The following is a 27,654-nucleotide window of genomic DNA, read 5'->3' as shown; positions in this document are numbered from 1 at the left end:
TCTGAGATGCTTCTGAGATTGCTGTCTGTACAGGCCGAGTTCTGTCAGATCGAACTGGCCCTCAAGGTGTTTTGTCTCCTGCTAGTATTGAAATTGCAGTATTTTTAGGTGACTTGTATCCCCCAAAAGTAGAACTGAGTTTCCCCCCAAAATGTACCCCAAAAGCAATTTTTTATCTCAAATAGTTATTCTCAAATTTTCACTCTTATTTATTTGTCTAGATGAAACAACAATATCACAGAATTAACAAGAAGGGTGACCAGAAAGGGGAATAAACAGAACATGACTGAAGATGCTTACTTTTTGTCATTTGGGCAGGAACCAGTTGGCATTCAGAATGTCCGGGCAGAAGCAACATGAGTACAACCACAGCGAGACCCAGGAACTGGTGAGTTCAGTTCCAATACTCAGACTGTATCTCTGCTATTTCAGTTAACGAGAGTTATAGAATAACGGATTGATAAGTTCAAGGAAGAGGCTTATGCTTCACAGAAGAAGCTAAAAGAGTAGTACCAAGGATCTGCTGCTGAAAAAAGAGATTTTATGGTAAACTGAGAAGTTGAGTTTATGGGATTACTCTTGTTTTTAGCGGAGGGCTTATTTATAAATCTCGTTAGCAGGTATTTTGGTCTACAGGTAGAATTATTTCCTAATGCCACGAGGGGGATCCCCTCAGCCGCACTGGCTCGGAGCTGCCCTGAGCCCCAACAGTCAAACCCTCAGGAGGGGGCATACGCTCAGGGCCCTCGCGATTCCCTCCTTTTTCCAGCTCCACAGTCTAGCTAGATGCTACAAACAGCAACGATGTTTTCATCATCGGACACCAGAAGAAAACTGTAGGTATTAACAACAACTAGCCTTGCATGCCAAAACGTTACCGTAAATATTGTTCGAGCAATCGTATTTCAGCTGCTCTGAGAGATTCACAGAAGAAAATGAATGAACGTTCTCCTCTTCATCAGCGAGTATCCGGAGTAATTGTATCAGAGTCAAAAATCAGTTCTCTTTTTCTCTTGTGTCACAATAAATGGAACGTAATCCTGTGTTAATCACGTCTTTGCTCCAGCCCAGTTCAAGAGCAGTGAGTCGTCACTGACTGCAGGGGAGTTGCCACTGGTTTAGGCTGGTAGGCTTAAAAGGCTGAATTTGGTTCCCCACTTATATCAAACTTTCAAATATTATGTGAGTTGCGTATCTCCTTCAAAACAGAAACATCTTGACAGTTTTGTCAGAAAGGGCTTGCAGAGCATGAGTTTCACAACGCAGTAAATAATCTCTGCTAGGCATAAATCATTTGAATAGTTCATAGCGTGCTTCACTTAATGCCATCGTTGCAGGGCTCGTCTAGATCCTCCATTATCAAATCCTGCGGGTTATTCACCCAATTTCCTTTCTTAACTGTCTTCCCCTCCTCCTTAGCGTTTTGGCAAGCTCGATTCTGGGGTGTCTGGTAGTTGGCAGCTGGCAAAATGGCATTGCTTTGGCCTCGCTGAGAGCAGACCTCCCTGTGAACGATCTCTCTGGAGCAGAGCTGAAGTTTAAAGGCTGCCTGAAAGCCTCGGCGAAAGTTTTCGTTGAAGAAACCGTAGATGATAGGGTTGACGCTGCTGTTGAAAAAGGCCAGCCAGTGAGCAAAGGGATAGATATAAATGTTGATGATCTGCAACTGGATATCTGAAAGGTTGGTGTAGTCTGAGAGCATCATCAGAGTCCACAAGGGAAGCCAGGACAGCGTGAAAAGCAAAGCTACAATAATAAGCATTTTGATGACTCTTTGTTTCTTCTTAGACACACTGTGCCGCTGCTCCTGGCTGTGTTTTCCCGCCACGGGCATTGCTGTGTTGAAGAGAGCAATGCTTATCCTAGCATACATGATAATAATGAGCGCCAGGGGCGCCAGGTAGATGTTGGCAAACAGAACCGTCGTATAGATCTTTCTCATTCCCGGGTTAGGCCAGTCCTCCTGGCACCAGTATACAGGGCGGGTTTCATTGCCATAGCCAAGGATCACCCTGAAATGCTTCTCCTCTTGTACCTGCAGCATGACTGCAGAAGGACACATGATTGCGACAGCCAGAATCCAGATGACCGCTATAACGGTGACTGCCGTTGAAATGGTCAGCTTCTGCTTGAACGGATAAACAATGCATCGAAACCTGTGGCAAAGACAGCAGCGATATACGTGGAGAAGCCATTTAAGGAGTGCTTAATCAAACAGGTAAGCACATATGCACATTTTAAGTTGTATGGTTTTTAAAAAGCATAGATGGAATAATCTCCTCGTCCTACATAAACCAGTGGAGTTGCGTTTAGTTGCTCCGTTTAAAAACTGTGTTGGTAAAATTAATCTTGAAAAAAAGTCACATTTAAAATTCTGACTCTTAATTTAAAATGTTAAAATTTCCTTGTTTTGATCTGCCTCTATATTGCCTGCTGTTTCTGCTACTTAGTTTAACCAAAGCAGGTACTAGTGCCTCTGATACCTAGCTTAATAGCTAAGGAACAAACCAATTCCAGGCAGCCTGGCGAGCCCAGCTGTACCATCTTTAAGAGATACCAGCGCAGGAGCAGATTGCTATGGCTGCTCTTTAGGCCTGGCCACGTATTGTTTTGCTTAATAGCCTTAGGAGCAAAATATATCTAATCTATTGCAGCGTTGTGTGGATTAATGAATTGGCCTCAGCCTGGTCAGGTGGCCAGAGGAAGATGAAAGCGACGGTTTACGGTCTCTGCATCATCTTACCTGTCTACGGCGATAGCAACTAGAGTGAAGACAGAGGCGGAAACAGAGATTCCTTGGACCATGCCGCTCACCTTGCAGACCAGGCTCCCAAACGGCCATCCTGGAAGGAAACAGGCGATTGAAATTGCCGCTTTCTCACTGCAGCGCTATGCTTATATGCGCAAGAGGAAATTTCCTCCCCAGAAGTAATACCTTTCTTTTGCTCTGTCAGGCCATAGCAGGGGTTAGGGAGGCAGAGGTTACGTAAACAAATGCTTTGCCAAATGTCTCAGGTGAGTTTCTGATGTTCCAAAGAACCGCAAAGCAAACAATTGCGGTTTAACATCCCCCTTAAAATGAGATCTTCAGACACGAAAGGGAATCGACCGCTACAGTTGCTTGTTCTCTGTATCTGGCTCACAGCATCTGCCACGTCTTCCTAAACATATAACGTGGTAGTGGGAGAATCCCTTCCTAAAGATGAGGGATGTGGAAGTCAGCAAGGACATCCCCAGTCAGAAGGTGGATTAGAGGCTCGTCCTCCTTGCCTCTGACTTCCAGAGGCTTGAAATGCCTATAAAGCCCACTCAGAAATAAAGCACCTGGCTCTCAGGGCCGCTGGGGAGGCCAGCACTCAGAAATGCAGGTGAGTCCCCCTCGAGCTCTTTCTGCCACACGGTGCGAACCAGCCTACCTGCAATGATGCTGTCCAGGAGGGTGGTGGGCATGCAGAAGATTCCCACCAGTAAATCGCTGACAGCCAGGTTCAAGATGAAAAGGTTTGTGACTGTCCGCATATGTTTGTTCCTCAGGACGATAAAGCAAACCGCTCCGTTGCCGACCATACAGAGCAGGAAGATGAGGAGGTAAGAGATGATGAAGACAGCTGCCACCGAAGGCTGATGAAGGTAGAAGTCCACATAGGAGATGTTGCCTTCTAAGTAGAGGTACTTGTATGTCCCGTTATGATTCGGCGTGTGAGGCCAATCAAATGAGGAGTTTGAGTCTGTTTTCTCGCTCATGTTGTAATGTGCCTTAAAAGATATTTTTAAAAAGGTCATTTCACTATGCTTGAAATGGATCTGAAGAAAAGCGACTCGTTTGGGTATACTGTGTGCTGGAATACATGCAAAACTTAGGTACACTCATTCCTCCGTGGCTTATTTTAACAGTCCGTGTTCTGAGCCTCCCCAGATAGGAAAAGCAACAAATACTATCAGTTTGATTTTACAACACAGGTGTACAAAAGTGACCAGTAAGACTGCTGAAGGTTTTCTTCCTTCTGCAGGCTCTATAAACAAAGTCCTTCCTTTCCCCAGAGGAGAGGAAAGCCAGGCAGGATGTAAACTGGCCTATTGTCTTGTGGCAAGTAAACAAACCCACAACCTGAACAGTTTGTTTTGAGGAAAAAAAAAATGAAATCTGAATTCTTGAGAAATCCATTTACTCAACAGCTTGAGTAATCTGGCGCTTAGGCAACAGTGAGATTGCTGAGCCATGACAAACAGTGATTAAATTAAAGCTTTCTGAAGCGGCACAAGCCTTCTGCCTGAATGTATCCAAATCTAATCCCGTTTCATTGAAAAAGAAATATTTTTGTGTACGGTTGGTGTTAGACCACAGTTGATTTCCCTTCCCTGCTTACAAGCTACATAGATCAGGAGATGAGCCTGCAAACATGAAGGACTACGCTGTGTTTAAAACGTGCTGAAGTTCAAGATAGCTGGATTCATTTCCTAGCTCTGCTGCCCAATTCCTGCGTGATCTTGGGGAGTTCCTCTTCTCTCCCTGTTGCGGTTTCCTGCTATAAAATGTGAGTGATACTTTTCCCACATGGTTTATTTACACTGTGAAGTAAATTCTCCCGTTTTATATTTTATTAGATTACTGGTGGCAAAAGCTACAAGCTTCTTCTAAGAGAGAGTTTTTGCAAGTCTGAACTTTCTTGATATCGTATTGTCTCGGTTTCAAGCTACAAGTATCTATGCCCGCTGTGTTGTAGTAGCAGTGCTTTTGCTGGTGCGACGGCTTGAACGTAAGGGGGACAAGACTTTTTATTCGACTGCTTGATGGAGCTGAAAGAATCACTTTAAGGCAGGTAGAGAATTTGTACGCCCCAAACTTAATTCCAAATTTAACTGATTGAGATGAACTTTGTAGGCCATAGTCTGTTTTCTTGCCCTGTAGAACCTGTAGTTACACGAGACACTGCACCAAAATTCCAAATCAAATCTGAACCGTGACAAACTTCTGACGTGTATATTGTGTAACTTGTGTAGAAATGGTATCGGTCCACGTAACAGGCCAACACTGGCATCTTGACTTCTACAGCTGACACCAGGTAACTCGACTTGGAAGCAGCATTAGAAGTTTTTTTTCCACATTTATTTTATCTACCAGATGGAGAAGCCTAAAGAGGCAGCGGGGTGGAGGAGTTCCTAACTTAAAAGGACAGCAAAATTAATGGTGGCAGAAAGCACAAACTTAATGTATGGGTGCGGGTGCCTTTAGGTCTTTTCTAAATTCTTTAATATAAATCCAATTTCAGTAAAGGCACAAGTATCCAAATCCTGATGAGCTTGTATGTGAGGGAAGGAAAGTGCTGGCTGCACCTCTTTCCTTATGAAAGGAAACTCGGAGCAGGCCCTTTTTTGTGCAGCTGAGGTGCCAGCTGCCTCCCCAGCTACCTCATGATGACGAGGCGCGTGCTGGTTTTCCCATATCTAGGGAATAATGATGGAAGGTGACATTCTGTTGTACCTCCACGTAGGGCATCCCTCACTCTGGGAAAAGAAAATGAGTGTTAGGTACCAACGCTACAAGGGCAGGTGTTTTTTTATTTCATTCTTCTTGCTGGATTTTACTTTAAAAGAGTTTCTGATTTACCTTTTGCCTCCCTGCCTGTTGTTGTCTGATATATTTACTCACTCCAAATTCTCAGGAAAGCATTGCAGCTTTTCAGTATTTTGCTTGTCAATGAAATTCAGTAACATCAAAGCCTCTGCAAGTGTCTTACTTCAAGGTAGCAAGTGTAGTAAAGAAAAAATTTCTTCTAATATGCCTCAGGTTTGGCATAAGCAGAGTAGTGAAAAAAACATTGTGTTCTGATGTCTTCTGCTTTTTTAGAAGTCAACACCAGTACAATGTTTGTAATGAGACTGTATTTTTACGTATTCATTAAAATGTCTCCACGTTAAGGTAGGTAGACTGGAATCTCTCAGAAAAAAATGGCTGCCTGTATGTCTTAAGAAAGCAGCATATACGAGCTAGTTGTAGTAGTTGTGTATTCTCTTCAGCTGTCCTTATGGAGAAAGGCTGTTTATTTCTTTGGTGTTTTAAGTAACGTGTTTTCAAAAAGATTGAAAATACTTTTATTCAGATGTATGTGCCAAATGCTTTAACTAGCCAGAGATCAGACTCAACTGCCGTAGAAGGTGTTTTAATGCCAATTTTACTATTTCCTCCAGATAGCAGGTGCTGATGCATTTGCATACAAACATGCCTGACACGAAGAGCATCGACAGAATTCAAACGTAGATATTTGACAATAGTAGTTTACGCTGTTCCTTTAATCACAGATCTGGAGCTACGCTTTATAAATCCCAGGAGATGCTGCATCACAAATAGCCCATTTAAAGCTCAGCATCTCTCGCGCTCCCTTTTGACCCGTGACAAGAAATAGACTTGTTGCTCACTTCCCTCATCTTCCCCCAGCCAGTTTCTCAGGGTAGCAAGGAGCAGGAGCCCAAGCTCTCCCTGCCCAGGGAGATGGCCCTCTGGATGAGAAGCAGAGCTTACCACAGGAACTTTCTTCACTGGGAAAGGCAGTGGGGTGCCTAGCTTGGCGTGGCTATGCTGGATGAGGCCCAAATCTGTCCCAAGGAATCTAACACGCCAGCGTTTGCTCCGTAGCTCTAAGTCACTTTCTGAGGCTGCCAACCAATGGTATTAATCTGGTTAGAAATGCGAGGTTCAAGCCTTCTTTTCCTGAATGCTAGTAATGAGAGTAAGCAAGGAGCTTGGTTTAACACAGGGGAAGGCAAACAGCAAGAAATGGAGCAGGCACTGCCAGTAATCTGACGCTTGTTACATGTCTGGAGCAAGCAAAGCAAGGGATGGAGCTACCCTAGACTAACGGCTGCATTTCAGACAATAAATGCAGCTCTATGAAAAAAACCGGAGTTCTGCTCTGTGCAGAGTGAGCCCAAGACTTTTCCTCCTGGTAGGTCTCATGTTCGGTTTTGAAGATTTTAGCAATGAGTAGCAAACACACCTAATCCCAAGGGTTTGGAAAAAGTCAGGCCCTCTGCCCCTTCTCATCCTCTAACAAAAATAAACCTGTATTTGGCTCCTCTGAGGTCTCACCTAAGTTCATGCTCTCTAACGTTTCTCAGCAAATAGGACAGCCACAAATGTATTCTTTCTATTATTACTGTTATAAATTAACACTAATTTTCTTCTGTAAACCTTTGCTTCCCAGAGGCGGTGGTTTCAGAAAGACATTCCAGCTTGGGGAGGATGGCTTTTGCCTCACGCTGTGTTCTGAGTCTCCGTGACCAACGGGACCTGCGCTGTCACGAAGCAGCCCTGCACATGAGGTAGAGGTGGCTTTCGGTCCTTGCCTTCTGTAGTTTGGCAGTAGTTCTGTAGTTGATGGTATGAGGGAGTAGTTCTTTGTCATTCCGTGATAGAGAAGCATTGTTCCTCTGTGCAAGAACAGAGAAGGAGTATCTATGGTTCAGATTTTATTGCGGCTTTGCACCTTATATACACAACCATTCACAGGCTACAGAGGCTTTGCTAGGCTTTTTACAAGTACAAATTGTTATGCAGGTAGTACTAATAGGAGGCATTGGTCCCAGGAATACAAACTCTTGTGGGTCATTCCTGGGCAATGGAAGCGTTCTAGTGAATAAATGAATTAAAGTTCTGTTCATTAAGACAACTGAAATGATACCTTATCACACTAAACACAAGGTGAATAATTTTAGTTATTTTTTGGATGCATATCTTAAAATTTCTCTTTTTTCCTGACAGTGCATTGTAAAGCAACAGCTTTCAATCTTTTCAGTAACCAACTCCAGAATAGTTTTTGTTCATAACTGATAAACAAGAAGTTGCAAACAGCCTCCAGGCAAAAGTGGAGCTGTGTCTGCTTGTCGTATTAGTCTGATCACAATTCTATTAATGAAATTTATATCATTGTGGCTGTAGCAAACATGGTGAATTTGCTGTACAAATACCATAACTTAGAGGAAATGAAAGAGGTAGATGGTGTTTTATTATATTGAAGCTGAGGTGGAAAAGGATTGGCTGGAAGGAGAAGGAAAGGCACTGCCTTGTGTTTTCACAGTGTTCTCTGCAGCTAAAACAGACAGTGATAAATAACTGAGAGGCACAGAGGACAGAAACATAAGTCATCTAAGAAAATGGAGAAAATAATGCAATGCATTAATCTTACAAGATAATAAATAGAAGTAATTTGCTTCCACATGGTAATTTGATAAGGGCATGGCCTCCCTACTTAATTTAATGTACAAGAGGAAAATCTGTAAAGAATTAAAGCAAGAGCCGCCACTAATGAAAAACTGCCCAGTCCCACACACTCACTTTCTAAAGACACAAGGCTCATACGCTCTTGAAATCCCAGTAGCAGCACCCACGTACAAGTATGCGGTCTCAGGTCTCGTAGTGTGACCAGGACAATCGCATGCCACTGGATATGGAAAACCAATTTCCTATTTTTTACAATAGCAGTTGAACGTAATTACAAAGTGAATGCAATTATTTTTGTTGTGTACACGGAGGAAATCTGGTAACCACTGGAGTCGGCCAGCACTGCTTCACCTTTGTGCACAGCTCTCTGGTTTTATCATCTTGATTTTTGTGTTTGTGAAATCTCACGACAGATTCTTCTCAGGCTTTAGAAGCTGAAACAAAGATAAGGAACCTTCAGAGACAGACAGAACAGAAGCATGTTGTCATAGAAGAAAGTTTGATGTGGTGAGTGCTAAAAAATTTGTTCTTCCCTTGTCCTGAGCTCTATACCCAGTCATGGGTCAACTAGAGAAATTCTCTGGCGACCCTGGAAAATGGTAGCATCTCAGGTCTGCTGGAAGGTTAGAAAATCCTGCTTACAGAACGCAGCTGCTGAGGGCTGGCAAAAATAGCAGTACCTCGTTCTGGGAGTGTCTTAGAAATCGGGAAGAGACAAATGCATGGATTATCCTATGACTCGGTGGATCAGAAAAAGCTATTGACCAAGACAAACAACTTGTTCTTGCCTAAGAAATAAAGTAGTCTGAGAATGGGCAACGGTCACAAACGACCTCTGTCTTGATGAAAAGTAATGTGTTTTGGAGGAAGCAAGAGCAGGGAAAGGGGTCCTATTGCCAGCCAGGCACTTGGGTTGCAAAACACCATTTCCTATGGAAACCAGCTGAAAAACAAAACACTGTTCAACAGGGCCACACTGCACAGCAGTATGCAGTGAGGCAGGAAAAAAACCTCAGGGGAACCACTGGCTGTGCGGTAGTATTGTGGACAAGGGTCTGGGTTTGTACCAGGTTACCAGCTGCACGGGAGGCAACAGCAGCATGACATACAAAAATGGCAGGCACCCTAATAGCAGGACAGTAGCTTACAGCACAGATTAAATACCTCCATGCTCTTCAGTACTCAGAGCTCATGTCACTTGTTGCATTTAGTTCTGGGCAATTTAATTCAACACAGATTTGGATCAAGTGCAGGAAGTCTATGGGAAGTCACAGGCAAGATCAGAGGCTCAAAAGTATGACCTACAGGGAAATATTGTAAGATACGAGGTCATTTCATCTAAAAAGGTAAAACGTGGCAATATATTCTCCCATTTTGCTGTAAACCTCAGAAATGCTTTATCAGTGTGTTATACATTTCAATAGGTTAGACGTGAAAGCTATTTGTCTGCAGTTTGTTGCAAGCAGAGCTCATCTTTGCTCTCTTCCAGAGAAGGAGTGGGGCTTCAGCCACAGCCAACCGATGAGCTCCAGACTGAGGCTCAAGTACGTGACAGGCAGAAGTGCAGACCGTGTCACTGACAAACTGGAGCGCTTGGGTCTGCCAACATAAATGCCACAGGCAAGACAGCCTGTTTGCCACGTCAAGACTTCATTAGAGTATCATTAACTTCTTGGAAATCGTTTTAAGGTACGTTTTAACAGCATTTTGTACTTAATGTCAGTTTCCCATAGAAACAGAAGTGTTCACTCTGTATAAGATTTGAACTGCAAAGTACAAACTCTGAGGTTATTTATGACTTAGAGTAGTAGAACTTACTCAGAATATTCACTTTTTCATACATCAGAATTTCCATGATATTTTATCTGAAATACCTCAGACCATCTTATCTCTAAACAAGCACTGGCTATCACATGGAAACCGTAGGCTTTCAGCTAGGAGAAAGGAGCTGTGAGAGAAAAGCCACACTTAAAGCAGCAAGTTGCAAAAAAAATTTTTTCCTTACTGACGTTTACTTCCATGGAGAAAGACAAATATGCAATGAGAAGCAAATTTCTCATTTTTAAATGAGCAGTCCCAGGGAGACATACCAGTCTTGCTTGAAGTTGCATGCAGAGCTCTTATGAAAGGACTTAAACTGTTTATCCTCCCCTACCAGTCATTTATCTGAGCTAGGACCAAAGAAAAATATTTTGTCAAAGGACTTATTTTTAAAGACCTTAAACTCTTCCTATCCTGTCTGATGATAAAGAAAAACACTGTCAGTGGGATTGCTATCATAAATAAAGCAAGACGTAGTTGCAGATTGCTCATCCACTTGAGTTAGGAATATAAGACATTTTGCCAAAAAGCCAAATCTCAAATATAAATCAGAAGATGCTAAAGGCAGGTAAGGCATTCACAGCAAGTTTGTTGTGTTCCTCTCAGATCATTTTTTCTACTCCGCTTCATTCTTCTGACATCAAATAATGTTACACAGTTTTCAGGTCAAACATTGATTTTGTTACCACACTAAACAAGGAAGAGTAAAGCTGAAAATTGACCAAGGCAAAACCTTGCCTTTCCAAGCACTCCTACCAGTTTGCCCAGAAATATTCAAAATCTGAAGTATCCCATTTGGCTAATAGTTGAATACGGGGTAGAAGTTGCTTGTTTTGCCTTTTTACCCATCATGAAGCTGTAGGACACACTGCACGAGGAGAACGGGGATTGATAGCATAAACAGATACAGTCACAGTGCTTCTAACGTGAGCCGAGCGAGTCCTTGGTTACACAGTGAAGTGTAAGTTACCTAACATTTTGTTAGCACAGAAACACAGAGAAATCATTTTCTGCATGCATGTTATGATAGCTGTAACATAACATACATGAATTCTTGGAGAATTGGAGTTTAGGCTGCTAATCCATTGTGTGTCATTATACTCCTATTTCTGCTTAATTCTTAGTCAACCTTTAAGCTTCCAAATGTAAATTTTTTCTATTTGATGTATCACAGGCTGTTTAAGTTTTTAACCAAAAAATCAGCCAACTTCCCTGAAATAAGATTGAAGATTTAAAGAGGGGCACTTACACAGCCCCTTTATTAAGAAGCCTTAAGTCATCATAAGGTCTGAGCTCCCTTACACTTGGAAATGGCTTTTTGTCATCTTCACCAGCATTCCCCTAAGACCCTCACAACCTAAGTCTCAAAGTTGTGGAATCTAAGGGGTCTTTTCAGCCTTAGTCTTCTCGGCCAGCAGCAGGGGAGGGGAAACAAGGATGGTATTACCTCTAATGTTAGAGGAACAGGGGAAAAGAATCATTGGGCGCTCAGTTGAGTAGAACGCAAGGAAAGCGTACAACACTTTCAGGGCAGGGCTTGGCCTGGTCGTGATAACAGACTTAAACCCAAGCCTTAAATTCCTAGCTGCTGAGTCAGAAACCTAGCAGATACGCGAGAGAATATCTGTATAGAAGTTTCACAATACCTAACTGAAAGCTATTGTAGTTCTTACTGAGGCAAAGTTAAGGTATTAGAAAACGCTTCCTGTGTTTTCTGCTCTGCCGCCTGGTAGTGTTCTTGTCTTTTTGGTGTAGTATTATACTGAAATCACAAGGATGCTGAGAAATACCCTTTTGTAAGTAACTGCCATTTACCTGGTGCTTAGCCCATGTTCAAAGATATTAATACTTAGGTTACCTTCCCTTTAAAGGCTTCACACACCCCCCACTGTATCATCTAGCACTATAAAGATAAATACAGGGCCTGCTACAATAAAGGAATGAATGCTGTACAAGCCAGAACAGTGCAGAAAGCAAAGTGCACTCATTTCATCTTGCCTTTGCTATTCAGACACACATTCAGCAGAGAAGTGATGAGTTTCTCATTAAACTAAGTGGGTCTCTGTGGCTAGGCAGTAAAACTTCAACAAAAGTGATGTAGAAAAAAGGTAATACAGTGAGAGCAGCGCTCTCCCTATTCACCAGGACATGCATTGTCCCTGCACGCAGCAGCATTAACAGTGTTTTGAAAGTAGGCTAGTAAACCCATCAGCTCTTGCTCTTCCCTTTGCTAACGCTGGCTGACCAAACCCACCACTACTCCTGTGAGCCAGCCACAGGGCATGACATTCTTGGTGCCCTCTGCTACCCCCTCCTACCTTACTTGTGTTTGGCCATTTTAATATATTACTTGAATTCGTAAGTTGACAATCCCTAGCTGAGAAGCTTTCGGTAGAGTTAACATATTCAGTTAAATTCTCCCAAGGTCCAATCTTTAAGTAGCACATTTTGATCCATCATGAGAAATTGGCCAGGGACCCCATCTAAACTGGTCTGAGCTTTTTTCACTGGAGTGCTCCAGTGAGCACTTAAATTAATCCACAACACTTATTGCTATAGGAACAGTTAAACGATCACTGCCAGGCTTTCTGCAGCACTAAATTCCACACTAATGGGAAATGAGCCCCCTAAATTACTGCCTTCCAGCACAGCAGCTGATTTTCACTATCCCCAGTCCTTCAATATTGGCTGGATGGTAGGCACAGAGCTGAATCATCTAATCTTAGGTGCATGTTAAGGCTCTGTACATGAGTCACTCCCTGTCAGCACACTCAGGTAGAGATGACAGCCGTGTCATTTGGAGTATTGAGAGTGAACAGAGTATTTGAGGGAATAAGTAAAAGGAGGAAGCAAGGGTAATCATAGTTTAGGTAGAAGCTGAAAGGTGGCACAACAATTAGATGGTCCCAGTTGAGGGTAAAATTGGCAAACCAAATAGGCAATTTCAGAGCCCATCTGTCAGGTTGCAAGCTAATTCAATCGGCACAAAGAAACAGGCACTGCCTTGATGTATTTTAGATGTGTATGTGTCCCCTGCGCAAATGGGGGAGTATGAGGATCCTGTCATAGCTACAGACTGAACAACCAGAACTCAGCCCGAGGTTTGCTGTTACCAAGTTATTAGTCTAGACAGAAGTGCAGTGTGGATGTGTTACTTTTTAGTCCACTGCAGAACAGCAAACCACCGAGAGATGTGGCAAACAAATCTGCTCAGTGTTGTGTCCTCTGCAGCAAGCCTTGAGGGAAGCAGCTAAGCGCTTGCTCAGGAAGCATGGACGTGTCCCCACAGCAAGTCCCATTCTGTGGGATGAGATGATGCTGTTGAGAAGATAGGGTCTTAAGTCAATAATAGAGCATGTTAGCCTACTCTGTCCCCCATCCTTTCCCTGCTGTCAACCCCTCCAGGGAGCTGAAGGGCCAGCATTGCCTTACAAGTCAACACCCAGACAGAGCAGGGAGCAGTGCAGGTAGTTCAGGTCCCACAACAGAACCATTTGCTCAGACTGTCAGAGTGCTCCTTGGATCAAACACACACACAACTGAAATACAACTTTACACTGAAACACAACAGTAACACTAAAACAGTCTGATTTTAAGCCTTAAGTCAAACAAATTGTGTCCAAGTTAGAATTTTATTTAATAACTACAGCAGCTACTGTCACACAGCTACTGCTCTGAGGGCAACCACAGATGACAAGATTCAAACCAGCAGAAGAGTAATTGGAAAAGCAAATACAGGTAGAGATTATTGCAGCCATCCCTCCAGGTGGAGTTCAGCATTAATAACACAGGATATGTAATTGGCTACAAAAAAGCTACTCTCACTATGGCCAACTGAGAAGACCAGCATTAAATAAGAAAACCACAACTATACAAGCATAAATTACAAGAGCTAAACTCAAGAACTAGTGTGCTTGTGACTGTTTCCTCACTTGCTATCCTCAGCCCAGTCAAAGCACTTTCATAATAAGCCAAACAGGATAGCATTTTTTCCCCTGAAACTGAGGGCTTGGGCAATAGAATTTGCCAGTGTTTGACATGACCTCCTGCATGGCTTTTTAAAAGTCAAAAACAACACTTAAAGATGTTTTTTATTTTCTTTATTATTTTACCCATAAAATTGGTTTCCAGCTAGAATTATCCAAGTGGAACAAAAATTTTTGTCCTTCTCAGCCTCCTTTCTCCCACTTAAACAGATGTGAGCTGCCAGCAGTGTAGACAAAAATCATACCAATAGCACATCACAAGGCTTCTTCACTCTAGATTATATCTATGCTTATTGTGAAAAATGAGCAAGAGCCCTATAATCATTTGTTTTAAATCGATTTTAGCATGGAAATGTTATTGCCCAATATTAGATAGGCATGAAATCACACACCATTATCTGAGGTATATTCATTTATTTCCTTCTCTAGAAGGCCCACCTCAATGCAACTTGTGCTAAAAATATCTATGTGGTGTACAAGAGAGCACAGGTATTTTATTTACTGGGGAATGGGAATATATATATCAAAACCAGATGAAGCTACCAAATAAGCATCCATTTCTGACAAAAATCAGAGTGGCAGGTCCAGACTTGAGACAACCCCCCCTCCTTCCAGATATTAGCTGCAATTACCCACTGAATTACCATTCTAACTTCCCAATGAACTACCTTTGGGAAGGAATAAGATGTTCCCTGCACAAAAAAGCAGCCTAATGGAACTAGAACGAAGTCTTAGAATAACAGCTACAAGCCCTGCATGGTCTCAGCCCAGGCTTGAGCTAATGCTGCTGTTTGGGTGACTTACATGCAATAAATAGTTTAAGTCTAATACTGACATTGTTTTGGGGAACAACTCAAAAAGAAAGCCTTTTACCCCCTCTATACCACTTGGTGTACTAGTACTAGTTCAAACCCAGACAGCTGCACGCTTCATATCAAACTAATTGTAGTGTTTACATGGTTTGCATTCTTTATCAGGAATCACTACTCTCAAACTCCCATTTACTGCCTCAGAGACTTGATTTTCATTATGCATAGAGTAATGAACACCACTAAAATATTAAGCCTCACCTGGATAACATAGATAGGTAACTCTAACGGGGGTCAGAAATTTTACATATCCCTACCATACCAAGAGGTAACCTCTCAATAACCTGTGGGGCTCAAACTGTCAGGTTTGTAGGCAATAGCCTGTGTTTGTACAGAAAGCCACCTTATCGTGATCCATTCCCCCTTTCCTGTGTTCATCCAGGCACACTGCATCCTGTCAGGGATGAAAGGGAGAGCAGCATGCAGCTTGAGTGACATGAATGAACCCATCAGTCTCAGCAGCATTGGTAAGCTGTCCTGCGTTGTCATCTCCTCTCTGCTGATGATCCCTGTAGTCACTGATTAGCATCAAGAATTATTTAACTTTGTTACCACTGCTCCAGGACTTGAATGAAAGTAGCTACTGGAAGCTACCCTCTACCTATTATAAGTTAGCCATGCCTATGTATTGCAGCTCTGAAGAGGTTTTTTCTGTTTCACACCTGCACTCTGGAGGCTTCCATCACAATGAACCTGAGTTCACATATTGCACAAAGCATTCTCCACTCCCCTAAACCCAATTCTGTTCAACAAGTGATAGCTGTAACTCAGGTGTGCCACAATAGTTCCCAACAGCATTTGCTTCTGTATTCCAAGCAGCTTATGCTGGAAAGTGAAGTAGATTTGATGGGCCACTAAGCTATCTTACCTGTTAGTGTGATTATATACCTTAACTAACATTACCTGTACCAACCATATTGTAACACGGACCAGCAAGTTGCTCTAACAACCTAGGTTTACCCACTGGAAGGCAACAGCAAAACAAGCCCCCTCTACCCTTATTGACTAGCATCACCTGGTGATTAGTACCATTTTAATGAAACCCTCAGGGTTTTTGGAATTCTGCTGTAGTCATAGATGAAAACAAACTGTACAGTAACTCTTCCCTTCCAAATGCAGAGTTTATGACTGCCTTCAAGAGAGAGAATTTCTTTTCTGTCAATGCTGTGCTCTTGATAGCTTTCATTTACCCTGTCAGAAAGCTAAAATTAGTCAGGTTCCTCCTGCTACAAGGAGACATCAGCCAAAACTTTCCAAAACCTTATCCTTCAATTTTAATGCCATATGGGAAATATTTTTAGTCTATCAAGGGACCTATCATTATACAGTTAAATAATCACCTCTCCTGGTTTAAAGGCATTAACACATCAAATCTGGCATAAGCTACTACTGGACTACAACTGTTAAACCTCCACATAAATAAAGCAATTCTCACCCCGTACACATGAAGCCATGCCTTTGGTTTGTAAGAGTTCAGCATTCAGCAGGTCAGCAGCTCAAGGCACAGCTGTCCTGTTGGCTGTGACCCTGCTAGACTCATCCTACACTGAGCTCCCCCTTGAGGTACCTCAGTCCCATGAGCAGCGACAGCCAGCAGAGACAGCCCTGTTCTGTTTCTTCAGTGGCAGTAGCTGTACTGTACACACATCCTCATCTGCAGGAGAACTGCAAGTTCAGGGTCAGTCGTCTCATGCACTGTGATTCACATAGTAACTACCCATTGATGTGGCTTGATAAGGTCAGATCACAACATGACTAGAGCAATACTGTGAACGCAGTTGAGCCAGCTCAGTTGACTGGTACAAAGCTGCATGTTTTCTCCCCATCTTCTTGTTACTCCTTTGAAGAGCTCTGCAAGCTTATACAGCAGCAATACCCACGCCACCCCCGGCAGCTTGCTACCCACTTGTCTCTCCACAGCCCTCTTAACAAGCCTGTGATTGCCTTTGCCTTTAGCATGGCTGTACATCCCTGTACCATTAGCCCCAGTGGATTCAAAGGTTTAGGTCCAGATGCCAACAAAATTAATGAGGGTGACAGAAGGCCACCATATGAGGATTTGCAGGATATATGCTTTTTGCAGGATAGGCGCTTCAGTCTGAGGTCTACACAATTAGATTGCTTACCAAATCACATAGTACATAAATTCAACCTCAATCTTCAAGAATCTTAGATTTCTGTGGAAGCAACCAGGTTACACCAAAATCCTCATTAGAAGGATATTAACATCAACACAACACAGGATTTAGGATGTGCCATAGGCAAAAGGTCAACTAAGCCAGGATTTGGGACCTGCAATAGCCATAAGGGAAAAATAATCAGATAGCGGCTCTGCCTCAAGCAGCAAGGACTAGAACTAACTTTTCCTCGCTAAGATTTTCTTTCCGAGAGAAGCAGCAACACAGGTCCATTACTTAGGTTTGAGATGCCACCTTACAGGTACCTAAATGCAAGCCTCAACAAATGGTTCTCCATTGTAGGGAGTTACATTCAATTAATTACCCTTTCTCCAGCAAAACACTTGAGACAGATCCCACAGCATTTTACACTAAACAGCTCCCGAGTACGGTTCAGATTGAAATAACAAGGCACTATTCTTTTCTAGATCGAGTTAGGTAACAAAGGTACTGCAAGCTCCAGATGCTTTTTTTCCTACTGCAGGTTGTTGCCATTGATACAAAACCAAGATAAGAGCATGTAAAACTTAGTCACTGAGAAAAAACATGAAGTGACACCTTGGAGAGCCATTCTGATGGAAATGAGTAGTTCATGGGACTAAAATGGGTTGTCCTTGACCTAAAACATCCCAAATATATCTCCCGTGAGAGTTTTCATGTTGATTCCCTTCCAAGCAACACAGAGGTTTAGTTCTCCTCTGGACACGTTTGGTGTCTGATCTTAACACAGTTACACTGCTAGCACTAGCAGAAACACCGTGTGGACTATTAGAGGTAGAGCCAACAACAAACTTGCTCTAAAACACTGTCCTAAGCTTTCCACACCTTCTTTTACAGCAAGGTGAATATAACTCATTCCTGGCTTAGCAGTTTCCCAGACTCAGCAGAGTAACTGTGTTAACCAGCAGCATTTGACAACTGACCCTTAAAACGTTATTTCAGCCCTTGTAACTCGACAACCATTCGTAAAAATCAATCAGGAAAAAGCAAAGCAAGTGACACAAATGACTCTACTCACCCCTCTTCCACAGAAGTGCTCTTAGTGGCCACAGGCCCTTAATAAAAGCCTTGAGCTCAGCACAGCAATTAAGCAGCCAGCCCATTCAGATTGGCACTCTCAGCAGCAAAAGCACAGATGCTGTCCCCTGTCACACACAGTCACCCTTGCTGGCCATACAGCTGCCTTGTCCCTGCTGGTGGGGGGAAGCGTTGTCATGTCTGCCCCCAGGTTTTGAACAACAAAGCCGTTTGGGTCAGAGGCATCTACTGCCACTGCCTTTCCCCGCCCAGCGCATGAAGTGGTCGGTATTGCAGCAGTGCACTCCCTGGAACCAACTTGAGCAGCATGCAGGGGGGACTTGCTTGCCAGAAAGCAGATGCCTGGCATCCCCAGGAGCCCCATGTAGGCTGTGTTATGTCCTCAAGTAAATTGGGACCCACCTCCCACCTCAGAGCAGCAGGATCAGCATCCCACCTCCCACACACAAACCTGTTGCTCACAAAGCTCCTCCAGTTTTACCCCAGCTCCCAGCTACAGCAGAGAGGAAGAAACAGCCCAACCCAAGTTAAAAGCAGCCCCCCCACCCCACTCGATACCCCCACTTACAGGTGCCAGAGCTCTGCAGCAGCTCCTTGTTCAGTGCAGCGAGGAGGAAGACTGCAGCCCCAGGCACAGCAGAGAGGGAAGAGACCCTGCAGCTCCTGCCTGATGCAGGGAGGAGGGAGAGAAGGAGGGACTAGACAAAACAGCCCAAAGCCAAGCTCTGGGGCTAGAGGGGTGTCAGCCGCAGCCACCGCTGTCCTGGGGTGGAGGGGGATCCCTGGTTTGCACATTAGGGCTGGGTTTCTTCCCTATCTTTCATTGCAGAGCCTCACCCTTTTGCTCTTTCTGAGGCATCCCTTTGCCTTAGGAAGCTTGTTATCAGGGTCATGCACTAACAGCTCCCTCAGCAGATGCCAGCCCTCTGACACACACCCCCAGCCATTACAGCTGGGGGGAGCCATCATCCAGAGCCATCCCCCATGCACCCAGCACTCCCCAGCACAGCCTGCAACTCTCAAGCTCTTGTCCTGCATGCCAAGTTACAGCATTTAAACCAAGCCCCTCTGCAGAGAGGGCAAGGGTAGCTTTTCAATCAGCAGCAGGAACCACGAGAAAAAGAACAGTCTGTATGGCCCAGATTAAATCAGTTAGCCCTTGTGTTCAAGACTACATTTTTGCTTTGCCTGTTTCTGCCTCCCCAAAATCTAACTCCCACCCAGACCCCACAGCTGAAGTCTGTAACAGTCACCCCACCAACATCACCAGGAGCTTTCTCTCCTCATACAGCTAAAGGGTAGAGGAAAGAAATCTCAGGAAGGCCAGCCAGTGCTCCACACCCAACTTACCTCTCTGCATCCAGAGCAAGAAAAGAACTTCCAGGGCTCTGTCTTACACTGGAAAAAGCGTCCTTGCTCTCCAGGGGTTCCCCACGGTACCCCTCCAGGGGCACAGGTTACCAACCCAGCCCTTCTAGCTGAACTAAGCTTCCACAGCTAATAGGAGCCTTACCAGAGATCAGGAGAACAAAGGGTTTTGCCATAACACTATAACTGAACTGAGCTACATAACCAGGGTATGCCTGATATTTTATGCCTTCTATAGACGTCAACAGCAGCCCTGTGTTTGTAATGGGGCCATACTTTTACATGTTCATTAAAGTGTTTGCACATTAAGGTTAGACTACGATCTGAAGTCTCTCTCACATAGCCTTTAAAAGAGACAGTGCTTTACTTCTTCCCTTCCACCACTTTCTCTGCAATCTGTACTCTCTAATTATAGAAGCAGGACCTCTTTTTTTAAAACTCAACTTGAATTAATTAAAATTAATTCATTTGTAACACAGCAGAGGTCATGCCTTAGATGTAAGTAGTCCTTTGTTTCACTAAAGGCTGAACTTCACCATGAAAAAGCTAGTCCCTTCCACATGAATCAAACCTGTCTTACAGCATAGGCTTTAAGACAATACTGCAGCCTTGTTTTATCAGCTAGTAGAAGTCACGTACTGCCACTAACTTAAGTAATTCATAAAGATCACAGTAAAACTAGAGAACACTCAAACCTTATAACAGCACAAAACCACAACCCCCCTCCACATGCTCAGCCACACAGTACCTAAGCAGGAATCCAAAGCAGCCAATTAATACTACCTAAAAAAAAACAAAAAAAGGGATAAAATAATAATAATAAAAAAATTACTTATAACACAGCTAGGACTAAATTGAGAAACAAAGCCCCTGGCCTGAGCTTAAATGCAGAGCTGGGGCCAATGGGGAAGGGCGTGTGGGCGGTGGAGGCTCCAGGTGAGGCCGTCAGGGCAATGGGGACCTGCTGGGCACTCGGAATGCATCCGTCAGCAGCTGGAACCAAGCTGCTCTGACACCACGCTGACATCTCCAGTGGTCTTTGTGATCTGTATCGTTAGATCTGACTATGTGGTGAGTTCAGACCTTTTTTTTTCTCACGACAGTAGGAAAAAATTGATGGGCACAGACTATGAACTGAATGCTTACTCTTTGATTTGCCTATTGTCCTTCAGGTCAATCAACAACAGCTGAAATTAGAAAGACCCCTTTAAAATAATAAATGTGAGGACGGACAGAGAAGGGAGAAATAGTTTCAGGTTTTCCAGATCCCAGACCCATCCCAAGCACATTAAGTGCAAGTACCAGGCTGTCAGGATTTGTGGCCAGCAGCACAGAAGCAAGGAGGTCTCTGTGGATTCTGTATGGGGTTGGCAGCGTCAGTCTCGCACTTAGATTAGGTGTGTACATTTTGTTACACGCCTCAGAATACATTGTGAGGCTTGTAATGGTCCCATCTGGCCTGACAAAGGAAAAATATCATCTGAAATTGGAAACACCTCATTCCAAAGAAGCCTTTTCTGCCAGGGAAAGATTGAAATGTCCCTGTTCAGCTGGTAGTGCTGATTTTGTGCGTGAGTGTGCGTACACTGAGGTGTGCCACTGCCTTGGGTGAGGGAACCTGCAGCCAGCAGAGCAGCACTCCGATTTGTGTCCCGCGTGAGTTGCTCATGGATGTGACGGGGTGACTATTTGCTGCCTTCTCCTCAGAAGGGCTCACCAGGTGTCGATGCGCTGCGGGGCTGTCTTGTGGCCTCATTTCTTCTCCTGATTTGGAAGTCCTTTAGCTGTTACAGGGGAAGTTGCTGTGCAGGAGGTGAACTACGCTTGGGCTTGCGGTTATAGACTCGGCTTTGTGCTTTAGGGCCTGAAGCAGCCTGGGACATTGCTGCTGCGTGGGGCGTCATCGGAGCCGCCTGCGATAGCCTCAGAGGATAATGATCCCCTCTCCTCTGTATACCGGAGCAATCGTTCCCAAAATGTACCCAGTGCAGGGTGAGTGCTGTTGATTGCACCTGCCAATAACGTGCGTGCATGTGAGCGGCAGCTTGCCTGCTCCCTGCCGGCCGCTGCGCCTGTCGGAGGGGTCACCTGCCCCCCCAGGCACCGTGTCGCAGGCGCGTGTGCCAGCGCTACGGGCTGCCGCGAGGGGAGGGTGGCCTGGGCAGGCACGGCAATGAATCCGGTGTCAAATTTTGTACTGAGCGCGGGGCCATGGTTTGATTTCGGGCTGTTAAGCCTGGGGGCTCTTCAGTCACAAACACCAGGGAAGAAGGAAGCTCTGGGTTTATGAGCCCAAGGAGAGGAAGCGCAAGTTAGTAACTCGGTGGGACCTTAGGGCAGCACGACACGAGGTATTCCTGATGGGGGGTGGTTTTGGAAGTCCCCAGGAGCATTAGAAAGCCTTCCCCTGCGACAGTCTGTAGCAGTCAAAGCCCCCGCGTTCAGGAAAGGTTAATGTGAAACTGGCCGAGGACGCCCTTTGTAGGAGAGGGCCTGCAAAGAGCTCCCGCCGAGTGGCCCCTGCAGCGCGTGCTGGGGCAGGAGCTCGGGAAACAAACCCAACGTGTTTAGCTACAGGAAAGTATTGCGAGGGCCCCTGTCGCGGGTCAGCTGGCAATGAGGCAATTTAGGTAGGCAATCAGAAAGCACTTTCATAGGGAAACCATAAGCAAACAGTCCCCCCGAGTGTGTTTCATAGGGGATTTTTTCAGCCTGGCAGAAACGCTGCCTCGGGAACTGTGAGCTCTGAGCGAGGCCAGAGGCTCCTGGGCAGCCGCCCTGAGGTGACGTTCCCCGGTGGGAGCACACGCGCTCTGACCGGGGAGGCCAGGGAGGAGCGAGCGCCGGCAGAGGCTTCTTGGGGCGCCTTTCAAAGCTTTTACCCCCGTGCTCCCCTTCCTCCCGGCGTGGCACAGCTGCCCTTTCTCCCCATCCTTAACGGATGGCAAGGCAAAGGCCAGCTGATCCGGCCGCGGCGACGCCCTCTCGCCGGCGGCAGCCGCTGGGGCTGGGGGCGGCGTGTGGGCCGGGGGGGGGCGGCGGCTCAGGGGCACCCGCCCGGCGCTGCCCTCCCGCCGCCAGGGGGCGCCGCGGCCTCTCCACCCCGCCCCGCTATTGGCTGTTGGCCGCAGGCGCCGGCACCGCTGATTGGCCGGCGCGGGTGGGACCGGCCCCGCCCGGCAAGTGCCCGAGGGTTTCGCAAGTCCCGGCGCCAGGTTCCGCTCGCCGCCGCGGGAGCAGGTGCGAGTGTGGGAACTGCGGGGCGTCCCGGTAGGTGTTGGAGGGTCCCCGAGTCCGGGGGTGCCCTGCCGAGCTCGGGGCCCTCTGTCGGGGATGCGGGGTCCCACCGTACCCTTGAGAAGCCCTGGGGCTGCTCAGCAGTCGGGGGCGGTTGGGTTCGGCGAGGGAGTGTCTGGAGCCGGGCGGTGCGCGGCGGGTTCGTGAGTGTCCGTGGGTTCGTCCGTCCCGCGCCACGGGCGGGTCGGGACGCGGGGGATGCCCGGGCATCCCCACGGGGCTCAGCCGGGGGGCGTGGGATCCCCGCACGCAGGTGCCGTCCGGCGGGGAGGGGGCGCGGAGCCCGCCTGTGGGCACAAGGGTCCGCGCCCGGCGGGGTCCCCAAACCGCCCGTGGGTACGTCACGCGCCTCCCTGCGCGGCGCTGCGGGTCTGGCGGTCGGCGGCGGGGCCCGCCCCGGTTCGGGTCACGGGGCCCTTTGCACCGCGTAACCAGCGGCACAAACCCGCCCGGTTCGCCGCCGCTCTGGTGCGGGTAACGTGTTTTTCGTGCAGGCTGGACGGTCCCCGGGTGAGGCACGCGCTGCTGGGCCGGCCGGGGTCCCAAAGCGGGACCCTGTGCCTGGATGGCTCGGGGCCGCACCCGCTTCCCGCCGCGGGCGGGCCAGGGTGCCTTTGGCTGCGCGGACGGGGCGATCCCTGGGCGCCCGGGCATCGCCCGAACCCCCGGACTGGACGTGGGGTGGCCTGGCGGGGTGCCCGGGGGTTCCCCCGTCACCGCCCTAATCACGGTGAGTAACGGGGGGCACCTGGACGGGCTCCACCTGCCTTGCGTTGCCTGGCTTTGTCCACAGCTGCTCCTGGTTTTCGGCCTCGGGTGTCGGCAGTTACTTTGATGAAGGGTTTTTGTTTCTTCCTCCAAAAGGCCGAGAGGTGCAGCTGGTTCCCAGCAGGGCTGGGGGGTATCGTGTCCCCTGGGCTGCTGGGGGCAACGGGGCTGGGACTGGAAGCGCTGCAGAGGTTCTTCAGCTCCCGCAGACAGGAACAGCCTTTCTGCAGGAGCTTCTGCTGAGGTGGAGGGTGCGTAACTAAATGCCCTTTTGTCTCCCTTTGGTTAATGCGGTTTATTAGCTGGCGTGTTTAAGCAGCTGTTTGCCAGTCCCCTGCGTGTGCTTGCCAGCCAGGGGTTATGGTTAAGGTGTAGAGGTAAAACTTAAGATTAAAGTTGCGAGTTTTGACTTTGTACGGTAGTTGGCGTGTCTGTGTGCTGATGTTTACCGTGCTTTGCTTTCTCCCTGCTAGAAAATGGAGGGGTTTGTGGTCCCCCTTCCATCTGCGAGCCCTCCCCGTCCGTGTGCCTGACCCTTCCGTCTGAGCCGCTGGGTTTTTGGAGGAGCCCACGAGTGACCGTGGGCAGAGGCGGCGCTGGCCGTGATGTTTCCCGACCGCGGGAGATGCCGTCGCTGTGCTCCGGCAGCTCCGCGGGGCTCTGCCGTGTGCCGGTACGACGGCCGCTCGCTCGCAGGGCTGCCGGCGTCGGGGCAGCCACGGCTCGGGGGAGCCAGGTGACGCTGGGGCCGCTCCCGCCTCCGCTGGTGAGTGGGGACTTTGGTGGTGGCTGCGGTGACTTTGCTGGGGGTGCGGGGGAGAGGGGCGGAGCTGCGGGGGGTCTGAAAGCGTATTAACTTTGCTAATCTGCACTAGTTCCCATTCTACACCGCAATGCGATGAGGTGGTGGAGCTTTACCGGAGACGTGGGCAGTGTTTGTGGTGAAGTGAAACACGCGGAAGGACGGCCCAGCCTTGGACACAAGGACTTTGCTTCGTGGAAGTCCCTGAAGGATGAGGGACACCCCCGGATGCCCAAGGTAACGCTGCCATCCCAGCCCCTCCAACGCAGCTTTGAAACACTCCTGGCGCCGGCCAGTGTCACAGAGACGTGACTCTGGTAAAGACGGACTCCAGGGTTGTCTGGATCAACAGACAAGCAGCAAGACCGCTGCAGAAACGAAGTGGCTTTGCCAAGCGTTTCTGTGATGGGCATCGTTAGCGTGGGTGCCAGGGACTAGTGAAGCGTGTGGGACTTGGACGTTTGAAGGGGGTGGACCCACGTTTGGGGTGCTGCAGTTTGGCCGCACACCTCATGCGCATCAGCAAGTGTTTCCTCCTGTGATTCTGTGCTTTGCGTCCCAGGCGCTCAGCTCGCTCGGCACGGGCCGGTTGGGAATTCATTGACAGATGCCGTATCTTGTTCCGCTCCTCTGCTCCAGCTCTGGCACGCGGGGCACCACCTGTGAGTGCTCCGTTCCCCGCTCCCCTGGCGCGGGATCCCCGGGTGTGCCCAGCTGGGGCCCGCTGACTTTCCTGGCAGGTTTTGGGACCGACGCACAGGCGTGGCTGTGCTGACGCCTGGGGAAGGCTCATCGGGGCGCCCGGATGAGGAGCACGGCCCCGAAGCGGCGAGCACCAGGGGACACTGGCCACGGAGGACGTGCCGGGTGAGGTGAGTGCCCCGAGGCGCGGCCGAGCGGAGCTGTGCGGTGGGAACCAGGATGCTCAGCTCCTGGGGCTAACTGCACCGGGTGGGGATATCTGGGTGCTGCAGGGGGGCGAGCCCTCCATGAGCCGTGGGATTGGGGTGCTGGCTTGCAGGTAGGTTTCAGGGGGTGCCGTGCCTCGGGGGGTCAGGCAGTCAGGAGCTCCAGGGAGCAGTTGTGTGCTCGGGCCACTTCAGCTTTGCCCCTTGTCCTGCTTGTGGGTGGTGAGGGATGGGGAGGGCGGGTGCCGTACCTCAGCAGGGCTCCCTGCAGGGCCTTTGGGGAAGGGGGTTCCTGGAGCCTTTGGGGCAGTGCTGGTGAGGGTGCCAGGGTGTGTCCCTTGGGGCTCCCAGGAGCTCGGCGCTGCAGGGCCAGGGTCCGCACCTGCCTGGGCAGGGTCCCCCCCGTGGCCAGAGGGTTTGTGGGCACAGGGGTGGTTCCCATCCCCACAGCCCACGCTGAGCCAGGGCTGGGCAGGTCTGGGCTGCCCGTTTTGGGACACTGTGGCTGCAAGGGGCATTTGGGGAGGTGGGAGTGGGTACTCTAGGGTTCTGGCCCAGATGCTGCTGGCACCAGCGTAGTGCCAGCCCTGTCCCCAGCCTGGGGCTGCTGGAGTCGGTCTGTGCCCTGTTTATTTTGGGTCCCGCTCTGTCTGGCCTCACACTTGTTTCTCTGTGTGTCACTTACTTGTTGATTGGTGCTCCCCTTTGTTTCAGGTCCAGCTCCTGGCTGCTCCAGGTCAGTTGTGGCTCTGGCTTCTGGTCCAGCTTATGGACAGCTCCAGCTCATGGATGGCTTGGGCTTGTCTCAGCTCCTGTTCGTTGTGGCTCCAGCTCACCTGCAGCTTCAGGTTGGTTGTTTCTGCCCCAGCTTGTGGATGCTCCAGATCCTTCATGGCTCTGGCTCGTTTGCAGCTTCAGGTCCCTGTTTTTGCACCCATTTTTTTTCAGGTCCAGCTCCAGGCAGCTCTAGTTCGGGCTTGGCTGCAGCTCCTGTTCATCTCCAGTGCAGTTGAATCTCCAGCTCGCTTTGCTGCTTCGGGCTCCAGCTTGTTCCCACCTCCAGCTTGGGGGCTGCTCTAGGCAGCAGGTTGCAGGGCAGCAGCTGCGGGGGCTCTTTGGGACAGGCCGCGCTGCCAGGAGCTGATTATCCCACATCTCCCTCCCTGTGCAGGGATGGGTGGACGGACAGACGGACGCCGAGACCCGTGTGGGGTGCGGAGCCCCAAGAAGAAGCCGAGCTGCCTGCGCTGCCGCCTGCCCTGCGCGCGACCCCGCTCCTGGCTGGGGACAGTCCCGCCTGCGCCCGCCCGGAGATGCTGCCCGGACCGCGCGGCTCCAGGTCAGGGCTTTGGGTCCCCCCTTTATGTGTGGGGGTGTTTGGTCTGTTGGTTTGGGCTCCTGTTTCTGTTCGCTTGCGTTGGTTTGTCTGCTGGTGTGTGGGCCCTGTTGTGTGTTCTGTTAGTTGGTTTGGGCTCCCATTTGTTTGTGTGTGTGTTTGGTCAGTTGGTTTTGGTCCTGCGTTTTCTGTTTGGTTTTGGGTCCGGCTTGGTTTGGGCTCCTGGTTTTCTTTGTTCTGTTTTGTTTTGGGTCCAGATCTGGGCCCCCATTTTTGTGTGTGTGATTTGTTTGTTGATTGGTGCTCCCCTTTGTTTCAGGTCCAGCTCGTGGCTGCTCCAGGTCACTTTTGGCTCTGGTTTCAGGTCCAGCTTCACGGACAGCGACAGCTGCAGCTCATGGATGGCTCGGACCTGTTTCAGCCGCTGTTCACTGTCACTCCAGCTCCAGGTTGGTTGTTTCTGCCCAAGCTCATTTATGGCTCTGTCTCATTCGCAGCAGAGGGGTTTGGGCCCTGTTCGTTTGTGTTTTGTTACTGGCTTTGGGCTCCTGGGTCTCTCTGTTAGATTAAGCCCCCCATTTCTCTGTGTGTGTGCTATGTTTGTTCTCCGTCCAGCTTGCTGTGTGCATGTTGATTGGTTTGCTGATTCAGGCTCCCCTTTCTTTCAGGCCCAGGTGCAGCTATGGACAGCTCAGACTCATTTCAGCTCCTCTTCATGTGGCTCCAGCTTATTCTCGCTTCATTGGAAAGAAGAACAAGCCCCAGTGTGTTTCAGACTCCAGTTTGGACTCATCTCCTCTGCTTCCAGTTCCTGTTGTGCTTCATCTCCAGTTGGTTTCTAGTTCCAGTTCCATTTTGGCTCCAGCCCATTCCAGCTTGTGCTTGCTCAAGTGCTCCTGGCTTTTTGCCAAGGTCATCAATCAATCACTGTCAGAAGTTCTCTATGAATATGAACTGTCATAATTGTACATGGTCTAAATATGGCCCAGTGCCCCTCCCAGTAGCTGTACACACCTTGAATAAAGAGTTGACCAGTCATGAAAAAAGGCCTGAAAAGTGCTGTTTC

General features: G+C 48.1%; 2 protein-coding genes across 2 annotated transcripts; one reads left to right on the top strand and one right to left on the bottom strand.

The window, feature by feature from the left end:
• Nucleotides 1–381: 381 nt before the first annotated feature.
• NPFFR2 (neuropeptide FF receptor 2) lies at nucleotides 382–3,835 on the bottom strand. Its single transcript, XM_009501539.2, has 3 exons — nucleotides 3,417–3,835; nucleotides 2,744–2,843; nucleotides 382–2,156 (listed from the first exon to the last, which is right to left on the bottom strand). Exons 1-3 carry the CDS (start codon nucleotides 3,781–3,783, stop codon nucleotides 1,316–1,318), a joined length of 1,308 nt encoding a protein of 435 aa, XP_009499834.2. The 5' UTR covers nucleotides 3,784–3,835; the 3' UTR covers nucleotides 382–1,315.
• On the top strand, nucleotides 3,543–27,654 carry LOC135313208 (uncharacterized). Its single transcript, XM_064450729.1, has 15 exons — nucleotides 3,543–3,669; nucleotides 4,606–4,820; nucleotides 4,910–5,063; nucleotides 7,203–7,320; nucleotides 8,632–8,725; nucleotides 9,708–9,907; nucleotides 15,277–23,504; nucleotides 23,639–23,793; nucleotides 24,016–24,308; nucleotides 24,418–24,581; nucleotides 25,085–25,216; nucleotides 25,967–26,100; nucleotides 26,424–26,591; nucleotides 26,953–27,037; nucleotides 27,257–27,654. The coding sequence occupies exons 10-15, from the start codon at nucleotides 24,556–24,558 to the stop codon at nucleotides 27,549–27,551; spliced, it is 840 nt and encodes a 279-aa protein (XP_064306799.1). The 5' UTR covers nucleotides 3,543–3,669; nucleotides 4,606–4,820; nucleotides 4,910–5,063; nucleotides 7,203–7,320; nucleotides 8,632–8,725; nucleotides 9,708–9,907; nucleotides 15,277–23,504; nucleotides 23,639–23,793; nucleotides 24,016–24,308; nucleotides 24,418–24,555; the 3' UTR covers nucleotides 27,552–27,654.

The sequence above is a fragment of the Phalacrocorax carbo genome, chromosome 4, assembly GCF_963921805.1.
Source record: "Phalacrocorax carbo chromosome 4, bPhaCar2.1, whole genome shotgun sequence".
Taxonomy (NCBI): Eukaryota; Metazoa; Chordata; class Aves; order Suliformes; family Phalacrocoracidae; genus Phalacrocorax; species Phalacrocorax carbo.
This window is presented reverse-complemented; position numbering and strand designations above follow the sequence as displayed.